Source organism: Toxotes jaculatrix, chromosome 14 (assembly GCF_017976425.1).
Source record: "Toxotes jaculatrix isolate fToxJac2 chromosome 14, fToxJac2.pri, whole genome shotgun sequence".
Lineage (NCBI taxonomy): Eukaryota > Metazoa > Chordata > Actinopteri > Toxotidae > Toxotes > Toxotes jaculatrix.
The window spans coordinates 23,656,644-23,670,626 of NC_054407.1; the positions used below are offsets into that span (position 1 = coordinate 23,656,644).

General features: G+C 43.5%; 2 protein-coding genes across 2 annotated transcripts; both read left to right on the forward strand.

The window, feature by feature from the left end:
* Positions 1 to 2,887: 2,887 nt before the first annotated feature.
* LOC121193284 (tripartite motif-containing protein 16-like) lies at positions 2,888 to 5,273 on the forward strand. Its single transcript, XM_041055518.1, has one exon. The coding sequence runs from the start codon at positions 2,983 to 2,985 to the stop codon at positions 4,630 to 4,632; it is 1,650 nt and encodes a 549-aa protein (XP_040911452.1). The 5' UTR covers positions 2,888 to 2,982; the 3' UTR covers positions 4,633 to 5,273.
* Positions 5,274 to 9,625: 4,352 nt separating this feature from the next.
* On the forward strand, positions 9,626 to 11,854 carry LOC121193285 (tripartite motif-containing protein 16-like). The gene has a single exon (XM_041055519.1). It carries the CDS (start codon positions 9,659 to 9,661, stop codon positions 11,339 to 11,341), a length of 1,683 nt encoding a protein of 560 aa, XP_040911453.1. The 5' UTR covers positions 9,626 to 9,658; the 3' UTR covers positions 11,342 to 11,854.
* The last annotated feature ends 2,129 nt before the right edge of the window (positions 11,855 to 13,983 follow it).

Below are 13,983 nucleotides of genomic sequence, written 5' to 3' on the forward strand. Positions count from 1 at the left end.
AGGACTCCAGAGGAATGCACATCACCATCACCACCATCTACTTCTTCCTGCACACAGTGTCTGACAGTGTCTTTTCCTCGTGTGCTGTCAACACTTCTTCAGACCAAACACTTAAATAGCAGAGAGCAGCTCTCCTGGCTGAAATCCAACAATAGACAGAGGATAATTATTCATACTTAAACCTGCGACATATGTACAGTGGGGTCCAAAAGTCTGAGACCACAGTGGGTGGCCTGGGCCGCACTGTTTATACAGTATATACACAATATATACACAATATATACAGTGAATATTGTTGTTGACCTCAGACATTGTTCTTCTATCTATATAGAAGAAAGCGAATCATCCACACTTCACCAAGAAAAGCTCTTATATTTCCCTTATTTCTCTTTGCTTTTTTTTTTAACCTTTTTATTTCGTATTTTTATTTTACTGTATTTTACAAAAATTAACAAAATACAGGCTCTTCTGCAGACTAAAGTCCCATCTTCCTGTTATGACATTCTTGGCTGAAAATGGGAACCTGGAGAGTTTGTTTGGCTCTGCAGGGGCAGCACAAAACACTGAACAGGCCGCTGCCCAGAAGCTCCGGAAACTTTGAATGATTAGACACGTGAACCAGATCCATTCTCCATGCAGGGGCACCAGAGGCGCCAGCTAGAGGCTGAAAAACTGAAGAAACTTACATTTAAATTTAGGCTGAAGAGGACACGAGTATATCAGGCATATAAGTGATGTTTAACTTTTTCATTAAGTTGTCATTTGTCAGCTGAGAGCAGTGTTAGTGTTGGTAGCTTTAGCAACACCTCTAGAGACTCAAGGTCAAATAAAAAGCTTTTTATAAAACATAACCCAGAATTCAATTTAAAATGAAACAGTTCTGATTGTTTCGGGCAGCAGCTCTCCCTGCAACATGTAGTTTGCCAGAAATTCAGAGTTGGTCCAAATTTACAGCAAGTAAGAGAAAAACAAATGCAGCAAGAATCATGAATATAAAATAAAAACTATCAATAAAAAATACAAAACATATACATGCTGTGTATGTATAAATATAAATAGATATATATACATATACGGATATGCTTAGATGTATACTGTGACTGTAGAAAGCATATGTGTATGTGCAAAAACAATAGACGTCAAATGTGAACATGTTTAGAATTCGGTAGAATACGTCAAGATTAAACTCACTAAAAACAGATTTAGGAACACAGCAAAGAAGACAAAGATGCTTCAGTGCATCTCCAGAGCTAAACAAGAAGAATTTAGTTCAAACTGTGATGATGTCCCGTCCTCTGACGTTCTGGGCCATGGCTGTAATACTTTCACTCAGAGAATCAACTCTGAGAGGGAGAGATTCAGTGTGAGGGTACAGATAATAAAACAAAAACAAAATATAATTTGCCCGCGTTGGATGAAAATCTGTGGAACCTAATGAAATCAAGAAATGCTACATTAAAAAGGACCAGAAGAGACACTGACATGCTGTTTTCTAAAGGTTTAAGGAACAAAGTTATCCAAGAGCAAAGATTAGCTAAATCTCATTTTTATCTCAAATGTTGAAGGAGGAAAAAGGCAACGGTAAGCTGATATGAAAAACATAGATAATCTCACGAGGCAGACAGCCTGGACTCTGCAGGTTCATCTCTATTGAAGAACAACAGCTGCTTGTTCAAGAAATCAGCTTTTACATTTCCAGTTTTCCAGTTCCTGCTCAGACTCAGAATAAAACCTCATGGTTTAGATTCATTAACAACTGTGTACATCTAACAGACAATTACACAGTAACAAACTTTCACATCAACACACAGCATTTCCTCCCATTAATAAAGTTTAGTGGAGCTCTATCGCCTCCCAGTGGTCGTACAGTTTATGGCAACTTGTCCTGCTGATTTTGTCATAAAGCTCTGCTCTCCTCTGGTGCCATCCCATGAGTGTGCTGTGAAACGTGTCTATATTGACAAGAGTCTGCTGGCAAATACTGGTGGGTCTGGCTGTGTTTTTGATTCAGAAAAATGCGATTATATCACTGAACTGGTATATAATCATTAGACAATTCTGATTTTTTTTGTTTTTGTTTTTTAAAGATGTATATAGTGATTATAGATCTGTGACTGGATTCACAGTCGTCCACCACATACTACCTTCAACAACCCTCGATATAAGGCACAGTATCCTGCAACTCTGACCATTGATATTGGACGTGAATGGTGAGAGGCAGAATTGTCCAATATATTGTCCAAAAACCAATTAAAACAAAGACATCTAAAATTTGATTCAATTAAATAAAAAACAAAAAAAGGCCAAAAGTGAAGCTGTATTAAAAATTCAAACCCTTCTGTGATTGCTGTTAAAATCAAAGACTTGTTCAAACATTATCTATGGTCGGCAGTGAAATCTGTCAGTTTGTTTAAACATCCAAAAACAAAATCTGCTGGATACAAATTCATAAAACTAGTTCAGCAGTTTCAAAAAGTCAACTACAAAAAACATTTCTTTTCCTTTAGCTTTTTCTTGATTTTATGACTTTATAAATTACTGTTTGTCCACTGTGTGTTCTTACTGTATACAGTATAGTACTGTCTGTTTAATTCTCCCTCACTCTGTTCTTCCCCATATAAAGGACTTTGTAACACGTTTCAAAATATATTTAGTTTCCTTCGCTTGTTTCATTGAATGATGAAAAAGTCAGTGAAACTCACACTGCTGCTTTAAAAGAAAAAAAAACTTGTGATGAATTACATCACAGTGATAACCCTCCCTCTGCTTCCTGCTCTCAAACACAGTGAGCTCACTCTGTCCATATATTTCCTTGTTCCCTTCAGATCTACAGTTTGAAGATGGGTGTAAGCAACATGTGGTGACGTGTAGGAGCTGACAGGCCCCATTCACTGCAGAAACACATGTTGTTTAGATCAGAGCTCAAACCAGTTTGAAAGAAAGAAAGTGAAACTCAGACAGTCGTTGTCACTGAGAGGTGAAATGGCGCAGAGAGGAATTCAACTGGACCAGGAAACTTTCTCTTGTTCCATCTGTCTGGATCTACTGAAGGATCCGGTGACTATTCCCTGTGGACACAGCTACTGCATGAGCTGTATTAAAAGACACTGGGATGAAGAGGATGGAAGGAAAATCCACAGCTGTCCTCAGTGTAGGAAGGACTTCATACCGAGACCTGACCTGGTGAAAAACACCATGTTAGCAGATTTAGTGGAGGAGCTGAAGAAGACTGGACTCCAAGCTGCTCCTGCTGATCACTGCTATGCTGGACCTGAAGATGTGGCCTGTGATTTCTGCACTGGGAGGAAACTGAAAGCTGTCAAATCCTGTTTGGTGTGTCTGGTCTCTTACTGTGAGAAACACCTCCAGCCTCACTATGATGTACCTCAGTTAAAGAAACACAAGCTGGTGGAGCCCTCTGAGAAGCTCCAGGAGAACATCTGCTCTCGTCATGATGAGGTGATGAAGATGTTCTGCCGCACTGATCAGCAGTGTATCTGTTATCTCTGCTCTTTGAATGAACATAAAGGCCACGACACAGTCTCAGCTGCAGCAGAAAGGACTGAGAGGCAGAGAGAGCTGGAGCTGAGTCGACAACAAATCCAGCAGAGAATCCAGGACAGAGAGAAAGATGTGGAGCTGCTTCAACAGCAGCTGGAGGCTATCAATGGCTCTGCTGATAAAGCAGTGGAGGACAGTGAGGAGATCTTCACTCAGCTGATCCGTCTCATGGAGGAAAGAAGCTCTGATGTGAAGCAGCAGATCAGATCCCAGCAGGAAAGTGAAGTGAGTGGAGTCAAAGAGCTTCAGGAGAAGCTGGAGCAGGAGATCACTGAGCTGAAGAGGAAAGATGCTGAGCTGAACAAGCTCTCACACACACAGGATCACACCCACTTTCTACACAACTACCCCTCACTGTCACCACTCAGTCAATCTACACACTCATCCAGCATCAATATCCGTCCTCTCAGGTACTTTGAGGATGTGACAGCAGCTGTGTCAGAGCTCAGAGATAAACTACAGGACATTCTGACAGAGGAATGGACAAACATCTCACTGACAGTGACTGAGGCCAAGACCAGAGCTGGATTCTTAAACTATTCACAGGAAATCACACTGGATCCAAACACAGCAAACACACATCTGTTATTATCTGAGGGAAACAGAAAAGTAAGATTAATGAGTAAAGATCAGTCTTATTCTCGTCACCCAGACAGATTCACTTCATGTTGTCAGGTCCTGAGTAGAGAGAGTCTGACTGGACGTTGTTACTGGGAGGTGGAGTGGAGAGGAGGAGGAGTTTATGTAGCAGTCGCATACAAGAATATCAGCAGAGCAGGGAGACCAGGTGAATGTAGATTTGGACGTAATGACAAATCTTGGGCATTAAATTGTTTCCAAAACAGTTTTTCATTTTGGTACAACAACATCGACACTCCAGTCACAGGTCCTCAGTCCTCCAGAGTAGGAGTGTACCTGGATCACAGTGCAGGTATTCTGTCCTTCTACAATGTCTCTGAAACCATGACTCTCCTCCACAGAGTCCAGACCACATTCACTCAGCCTCTCTATGCTGGACTTTGGCTTTATGGATATGATGGAGACACAGCTGAGTTGTGTAAAGTGAATTAGATAAAAGTCATTGAAGGTGCAGTTTGTTAAAATGTATATTTTAGTTGTTGAAGTGATTTTGTCTCCATGTTTGTTGCCGTTGTGTTTGTGCACTGCACAGAGATCAGCTGTCAATCAAACAATGATTGTCAGCTCTTTATTATCTTCTCATTTCTTGTTGTGTTGATGTTTGAGTTTCTTTAGGTGGAGCTGGAGCCATGGAGGAGATCACTGCTCATGATGATCTGTGTTTACCTCAACTCACATTTCTCCACATGAACATAGAAACTTCTCTGTTCTCTAAATGTTGAAACTAACATGAGAATATAACTGAAGCAGTTTCCTCCTCAAACAGCACAAAGTACAGAGTTGATGTTCAGAGCAGAGGAACATCTGTCACTCAGTCTCTGTCCTTTCAGCTTCTTCACTAAAACAACTTTGTCACAGAGAAATGAGCAGAGTTTTCTTTCACTTCTTGCTTTTTACAACCAACATTTTGTTTGTGCTTCAATCAATAAACAGAGTTTGTTCTACAGACTGAAAGAACTGGACAAACCTTAAGAAAACATTTGTTTAAATTTGAATGTGAGGACGTTTATTTGAATCTTGACTCACACACTTGTTTTCATTCAATTGTGTATAAATATCATGTGACTTCTGTGGACAATTCACGTGTCGTGTCTATGTATTGTAAGTTCCTTGTGTGTTTTTTTTATGCTTTGCACAAGAGATGTTTTCCAGAAAAATAGTCTTAACAGCCTAATGTACTGGATTTGAAGTGAATTCATGCAGTGATGTGTAAAGGACAGTCTCATATCCTCTCTCTGCTTCATGTTACATGAAGGTCATTTCAGATTCTGTGGGGTACAGTAAAACAATTTGGTCTCTTTCCTCTTGAAGAGCGTGAATTTGTTGGGTCAGGAGTCAGTTATAAGAAACTGAAAGTTAACATAGTGACCACAGAAAGTTTTCAAAAAACCTCTTCGGCATCATCCACAGTTTCACTCTCTGGTCATACCCTCAGCACACTGCATATACACACTTTTGGAAAAACATGGATAAATACATCATTTACTGTGTAGCTTCTGAGCTTTATGCAGGGCAGCAGTGTAACGCCATATTATGTATTGTATAAATTCTAAGTATTAATCTACAGCATATGTTGGCCAAACAGTGAAGGGTTGGAACAAACTGAGAATATGATGAACAGAGAAGTGAACTATAATAATGTCATGATTCCTCTCTTTGATTCCTTGTTCCCTCCAGTCATCTGTCATATTCCATCTGCCCACCAGATGTCCCCAGACCTCCTTCCTGTCTCCCTGTCCATCTCCTCACCTGTTTTCCATTCTCACCTGAGCTTCCCTGCCCACTTATACACCCTTTCCCCATTTCCCTCACCTGATCTCTTCTACTCATTCCAGCCCTCTGCCCTGAGTCACTGTTCGATTGTCTCATTTGTGTCTCAGTATTTCTCCTTTGTGCCTGTTACCTGTTGTCTGTACCTGCCTATCAGAATCAGAATCAGAAAACTTTATTGCCAGGTATGTTACACATACAAGGAATTTGACGTGGTGTTGGTGGTGCAAAAAAAACCAGACAGATTGGGCTGACAAGTCCCATAACACAAAGTTGAACAAGAAAAGAAAGTTTTAATACTAAAATAAGAGAAAGAGGAAAGTACTAAGAGGAAGAAAATCTGTACAAATAATAATAGTATAATGTGCAGTGTTGCAAAGTGGATGTAGTGCAAAGAGGTAATAATGCCTTATAGGAGCGTTAATATAACGCATACAGTACAGAGCTGAATTATGTTAATGTAACATAGTCTGTATTGGGGAAATGAGGGTCTGTGCTGTTTGGGGGGGGGGGGGGGGGGGGGGGGGGGGGGGGCTGTGTTGATGAGGGTGGTGGCAGAGGGAAAGAAACTGTTCCTGTGACGTGAGGTTTTGGTCTTGATGGACCGCAGCCTCCTGCCGGAGGGAAGTGTCTCAAAGAGTTTGTGACCAGGGTGGGAGGGATCAGCTGCAATCTTACCTGCACGCCTCAGGGTCCTGGAGGCGTACAGGTCCTGGAGAGATGGCAGATTGCAGCCAATCACCTTCTCAGCGGAGTGGATGATACGCTGCAGCCTTCCTTTGTCCTTGGCAGTGGCAGCAGCGTACCAGATGGTGATGGAGGAGGTGAGGATGGACTCGATGATAGAGGTGTAGAAGTGCGCCATCATTGACCTCGGCAGGTTGAACTTCTTCAGGTGCCGGAGGAAGTACATCCTCTGGTGGGCTTTTTTGGTGAGGGAGCTGATGTTCAGCTCCCATTTGAGGTCCTGGGTGATGAGGGTTCCCAGGAAGGTGAAGGATTCCACCCTGTTGACTGAGGAGTCACTCAGGAGGATGGGGACAGGAGGGGCTGGGTTCTTTCTAAAATCTACCACCATCTCCACTGTCTTCGCTGTGTTCAGCTCCAGGTTGTTTTTGGAGCACCAGGACACCAGTTGGTCAATCTCCCACCTGTATGCAGACTCATCCCCGTCAGAGATGAGACCAATGAGGGTGGTGTTGTCTGCAAACTTCAGCAGTTTGACAGACTGGTGACTGGGGGTACAGCTGTTGGTGTACAGGGAGAAGAGTAAAGGAGAAAGAACGCAGCCTTGAGGGGAACCGGTGTTGATGGTCCGGGAATCAGAAATGTGCTTTCCCAGCTTCACACGCTGCCTCCTGTCTGACAAGAAGTCTGTGATCCACCTGCAGGTGGAGTCAGGCACGTTCAGCTGGGAGAGCTTGTCCTGCAGCAGAGCTGGAATGATGGTGTTGAAAGCGGAACTGAAGTCCACAAACAGGATCCTGGCGTAGGTTCCTGCAGAGTCCAGGTGCTGGAGGATGAAATGGAGGGCCAGGTTTACTGCATCGTCCACAGACCTGTTGGCTCTGTAGGCGAACTGCAGGGGATCCAGGAGTGGGTCAGTGAGTCTGTTTACATCTCTCTCCAGGATGGAGAGGGATGCAGTTGTGGTGGGGGAGGAGGGGCTGTTGGGTTGGAGCTGGTAGGTGGTGATATGGGGGATGGTGTCAGGACTGTCCCATTGTCTTTCAAAGAGGCAGTAAAACTCATTCAGACCTGTTGGCTCTGTAGGCGAACTGCAGGGGATCCAGGAGTGGGTCAGTGATGACCTTGAGGTGGGTCAGGACGAGGCGCTCAAAAGTCTTCATGACTACAGAGGTCAGGGCGACGGGTCTGTAGTCATTAAGTCCTGTGATCCTTGGTTTCTTGGGGATGGGGATGATGGTGGAGGTCTTGAAGCAGACTGGCACGTGACATGTTTTCAGTGAGGAGTTGAAGATGTTAGTGAACACCGGAGACAGTTGATCGGCGCAGTGCTTCAGGGTGGATGGAGAGATGGAGTCAGGACCGGCTGCCTTGCGGGGGTTCTGCCTCCTAAAGAGTCTGTTTACATCTCTCTCCGGGATGGAGAGGGATGCAGTTGTGGTGGGGGAAGAGGGGCTGTTGGGTTGGAGCTGGTAGGTGGTGACATGGGGGATGGTGTCAGGACTGTCCCATTGTCTTTCAAAGCGGCAGTAAAACTCATTCAGTCTGTTGGTGAGGTGTGAGTCGTTGGCAGAGTGGGGGGCTTTAGGCTTGAAGTTGGTGATCTGCCTGAGCCCTTTCCAGACGGAGGCAGAGTCGTTGGCTGAGAGCTGGTGTTGAAGCTTCTCAGAGTACAGTCGTTTAGCTTCTCTCACCTCCTTGCTAAACCTGTACTTCGCCTCTTTAAACATGCCTCTGTCCCCACTCCTGAACGCCCTTTCCTTCTCCAACCTCAGCTGTCTGAGTTTGGCTGTGAACCAGGGTTTGTCATTGTTATAACTCACCCTGGTGCGTGTTGGAATACAGCAGTCCTCACAAAAGCTGATGTATGATGTCACAGCTTCTGTGTACTCATCCAGACTGGTGGTAGCAGTCCTGAAAACATCCCAATCAGTACAGTCCAAGCATGCCTGAAGATCCTCCACAGCTTCACTGCTCCACTGCTTTGACGTCCTCACAACAGGTTTACAGAGCTTTAATTTCTGCCTGTATGCAGGAATCAGGTGGACCATGGCATGGTCTATCTGCCTACCTGTTTGTTTATCTGCCTGACTGTAAGCCTGATCCACACCATTCAATTCTTTTTAAACTTCTTGTTTGTCTTTCATTAAATATTTATCTAAAGGAGTCTCTCTTATTTGCTATTCGTGTGTATCAGTGTCAGGCAAACAGACAGGCCCGGTTTGTTTCCCCAGAGACCATTAGTGTCAGGTTTGTTGTGTAGGTCATTTTCTAATGCATCTGAAAAACATGTTTGCCTAAAATAAATGCATTAAATCAAAACCCACACTCCACCACATCTACACAAACATTCCTAGTTATTAAACATTTGAAAACATTTAGTACTGTGCTTCTAAACGTTCACAGTAATTCTGGTCCTTCTGGTTGGTTACAGTCTCACCACCCCATGCTTTTTTCAAATGATGATGGATACAAATACATGAAACTAGTTAAGCAGATTAAGAAAACTGACTCTAGGAAACTCTAGGTTTTTTTTTCCTTTGGTTTTTTCTTGATTTTATGACTATAAGTTACTGTTTGTACACTGTGTGTTCTTACTGTATACTGTACAGTACTGTCTGTTTTATTCTCCCTCACTCTGTTCTTCCCCATATAAAGCACTTTGTAACACATTTCATTATATATTTGGAGTTTCCTTCAGTCAGTGAAACTCACACTGCTGCTTTAAAAGAAAAATACCCTTGTGATGAATTACATCACAGTGATAACCCTCCCCCTTCTTCTTGCTCTCAAACACAGATAGTTTCACTCTGTCCTTATATTTCCTTGTTCCCTCCCCTTCAGATCTACAGTTTGAAGATGGGTGTAAGCAACATGTGGTGACGTGTAGGAGCTGACAGGCCCCATTCACTGCAGAAACACATGTTGTTTAGATCAAAGCTCAAACCAGTTTGAAAGAAAGAAAGTGAAACTCAGACAGTCGTTGTCACTGAGAGGTGAAATGGCGAAGAGAGGAGTTCAACTGTACCAGGAAACTTTCTCTTGTCCCATCTGTCTGGATCTACTGAAGGATCCGGTGACTATTCCCTGTGGACACAGCTACTGCATGAGCTGTATTAAAAGACACTGGGATGAAGAGGATAGAAGGAAAATCCACAGCTGTCCTCAGTGTAGGAAGGTCTTCAGACCGAGACCTGACCTGGTGAAAAACACCATGTTGGCAGATTTAGTGGAGGAGCTGAAGAAGACTGGACTCCAAGCTGCTCCTGCTGATCACTGCTATGCTGGACCTGAAGATGTGGCCTGTGATTTCTGCACTGGGAGGAAACTGAAAGCTGTCAGATCCTGTTTGGTGTGTCTGGTCTCTTACTGTGAGAAACACCTCCAGCCTCACTATGAATCCCTGGCCTTTAAAAAACACAAGCTGGTGGAGCCCTCTGAGAAGCTCCAGGAGAACATCTGCTCTCGTCATGATGAGGTGATGAAGATGTTCTGCCGCACTGATCAGCAGTGTATCTGTTATCTCTGCTCTTTGAATGAACATAAAGGCCACGACACAGTCTCAGCTGCAGCAGAAAGGACTGAGAGGCAGAGAGAGCTGGAGCTGAGTCGACAACAAATCCAGCAGAGAATCCAGGACAGAGAGAAAGATGTGGAGCTGCTTCAACAGCAGCTGGAGGCTATCAATGGCTCTGCTGATAAAGCAGTGGAGGACAGTGAGAAGATCTTCACTCAGCTGATCCGTCTCATGGAGGAAAGAAGGTCTGATGTGAAGCAGCAGATCAGATCCCAGCAGGAAAGTGAAGTGAGTGGAGTCAAAGAGCTTCAGGAGAAGCTGGAGCAGGAGATCACTGAGCTGAAGAGGAAAGATGCTGAGCTGAATAAGCTCTCACACACACAGGATCACACCCACTTTCTACACAACTACCCCTCACTGTCACCACTCAGTCAATCTACACACTCATCCAGCATCAATATCCGTCCTCTCAGGTACTTTGAGGATGTGACAGCAGCTGTGTCAGAGCTCAGAGATAAACTACAGGACATTCTGACAGAGGACTGGACAAACATCTCACTGACAGTGACTGAGCCCAAGACCAGAGCTGGATTCTTAAAATATTCACAGGAAATCACACTGGATCCAAACACAGCAAACACATGGCTGTTATTATCTGAGGAAAACAGAAAAGTAACAGTAATGAATCAACAACAGTCTTATTCTCGTCACCCAGACAGATTCAGTTCATTGTGGCAGGTCCTGAGCAGAGAGAGTCTGACTGGACGTTGTTACTGGGAGGTGGAGTGGAGAGGAGGAGGAGGAGTTTATGTAGCAGTCGCATACAAGAATATCAGCAGAGCAGAAAACTCAGATGAATCTGCTTTTGGACGTAATGACAAATCTTGGGCATTAAATTGTTTCCAAAACAGTTTTTCTTTTTGTTACAACAACATCCAAACTCCAGTCTCAGGTCCTCAGTCCTCCACAGTAGGAGTTTTCCTGGATCACAGTGCAGGTATTCTGTCCTTCTACAGCGTCTCTGAAACCATGACTCTCCTCCACAGAGTCCAGACCACATTCACTCAGCCTCTCTATGCTGGACTTTGGCTTTATGGATGTGATGGAGTCACAGCTGAGTTGTGTAAAGTGAAAAAGATAAAAGTTATTGAAGGTGCAGTTTGTTAAAATGTGTATTTTAGTTGTTGAAGTGATTTTGTCTCCATGTTTGTTGCTGTTGTGTTTCTGCACTGTCTGAAAACATGTGAAGACTCAGTCATTAGATCAGACCCAGGTCAACATGTGGAGACATAAACTGTAGTAAACAGACACTGCTGCTCTCACACTGCCGCTGTTCATGGAAACAAAGACTAATGACACCTCCCTCTTCATCCTGCTATTTCCTGTTCAGAGAAAATTAAACTATGTGACAGAGACTCTCAGGACTCTCATGTTTCTGTATTAAAAACCACTTGGATGGAAAGATGGTGGAAAACACTGTTACAAGTTTCAGTGTTTTAGCTCTCACTGAAATTCTATCTTATGGTCTTCATGACTTGCTTTTATTTGACAAACACACGTGTGATGTGCTGTTGTGTGTATTTTTCATTGCTTGTCTTGTGTGTTCATTTTAGTATTATTTTGTATCTGACCTTCTGAGGGACTACAGATGGAAATTAGCTTGAAGCTAAACTCTGGTACGGTCAGTTAAATGGTGACATTAATGTTTGAGCTGTATGTGGTCCCTTTAACATGAATAAATAAATCTCAAAAGTAAATAATGTTGGGCAGTATAACGGTGCTCACATGCTCCATCAGAAACCCCCCCCCCCCCACCCACACACACACACACATACACACACACACACAGTCATCCAGGCCATTATGTTTTAAAGACATAAAGGCCTGGATGACTTGTAACTTTCTTCTTCTGAATTCAGACAAAACTGAGGTTATTGTGTTTGGTCCTAAACACCTCAGAAACAATTATCTAATCCTATAGTTACTCTGGATGGCATTAATTTAGCCTCCAGTACGACTGTGAGGAACCTGGGAATTATATTTGATCAGGATTTGTCCTTTAACTCACATATAAAACAAGTCTCTCGGACCGCCTTCTTTCACCTGTGCAATATCAGTAAGATTAGGAACATTCTGTCGCAGAGTGATGCTGAAAAACTAGTCCATGCATTTGTTACTTCTAGGCTGGACTACTGTAACCAGTCATGACAGCTCTTTGCTTCTGTGCTGTGTTTCCTATCATAACTGTAATCTGCTGAGCACACATTATCCACTAACTGTTCTGTAATCTGAATGCTGGCCCTCTAACATGGTTCACTGCCAACCCTGTTTGTATCATGTTTTATATGCTGCATGTCCTTCTCCTCCTCTCCTCCATTCCTAGCTGTCCTATCTTCCTCCTGTTCCTCCTTTCACCCAGCCCGGCCATCAGCAGGAGGGTCCCCCATATGAGCCAGGTTCTGCTCAAGGTTTCTTTCTGTTAAAAGGGAGTTTTTTTCTTGCCACTGTCTCCTTAAGTGCTGATTTGGGGTCAGACTCTGGGTCTCTGTAAAGCACTTTGAGACAATTTTGACTGTGGAAGGTGTCCTGGGCTTTTAAAGAACACAGAGGTTGGTGGAGGTTTTGAAACAGGCTGGTATATGATGTGTCTCAAAATGTATGTCAACACTGGACAAAGCTGGTCAGCACAGTGCTTCAGGACAAGAGGGGAGACAGAATCTGGTCTGGCTGCTTTGCTGGGGCTGCGGTTGTTCAGGATAGAGAGAATCATCGTTGTGGTATGGATGGTGTAGGGACTGTCCTTTTTGTCTTTCAAATCTACAGACAAACTCATTCATTCCAGATGTGAGGTGCTTTAGGTTTGTAGCTGATCATTTGTCTGAGACCTTTCTGGACAGAAGCAGAGTCATTGAGAACTGAAGTCGTTGAGCTTCAGTCAAAGTTTGCAGTAAGATCACGCTTGAGTTGCGGCTCCTGCACGTTGGCCTGCGGTGGAATGGAAACACCGCAAACTCACAGCTGATGAAAAAAGATTCCAGATCAGGAGGACAGTCCTGGACTCATGTGAGACTGAATGTCCCAACATTTTCTGAATCTAAATGATGATAGACTGGGTCATTATTATTGGCTCTGGATTCTCAAAAGACCCTGCACCAGTCTCTAGGACCTTTAGCCTCTAAGGTTCCTGCTCATGCAGAAACTTCAGTAAAGATGCCTTTTCCAGTTCCAGGTGTGACGATCTTTTATCATTTAAAGGTGCTGCATGCTTTTGCAACTCCACCAATAATTGTTCACACTCTTTCCCTCAGTCAGGGATCTGTAGGCTGTGTTCAAGATCAAAGTTTTCAGGGTTTGAGCCAGACAGCCTGGACTCTGCAGGTTCATCTCTACTGAAGAACAACAGCTGCTTGTTCAGGAAATCAGCTTTTACATTTCCAGTTTTCCAGTTCCTGCTCAGACTCGGAATAAAACCTCATGGTTTAGATTCATTAACAACTGTGTACATCTAACAGACAATTAGACTAAGTAAACAACTTTTACATCAACATACAGCATTTCCTCCCATTAATAAAGTTTAGTGGAGCTCTATCGCCTCCCAGTGGTAGCACAGTTTATGACAACTTGTCCTGCTGATTTTGACATGAAGCTATTCTCTCCTCTGGTGCCATCCCATGAGTGTGTAACGTGTTTATCTTGACAAGAGTGTGCTGGCAAATACCTGTTGGTCTGGCTGTGGTGATTTCTCCCTTAAAGGTGGCCTGAACTGAAAAGGTTGACAAAGGCTGTGGAAGTGGTTCTGAACTCCTGGA

Bases quoted from the DNA above. Each gene is read 5' to 3' on its own strand.
- LOC121193284 (XM_041055518.1), top strand. From the start codon at position 2,983: ATGGCGCAGAGAGGAATTCAACTGGACCAGGAAACTTTCTCTTGTTCC.
- LOC121193285 (XM_041055519.1), top strand. From the start codon at position 9,659: ATGGCGAAGAGAGGAGTTCAACTGTACCAGGAAACTTTCTCTTGTCCC.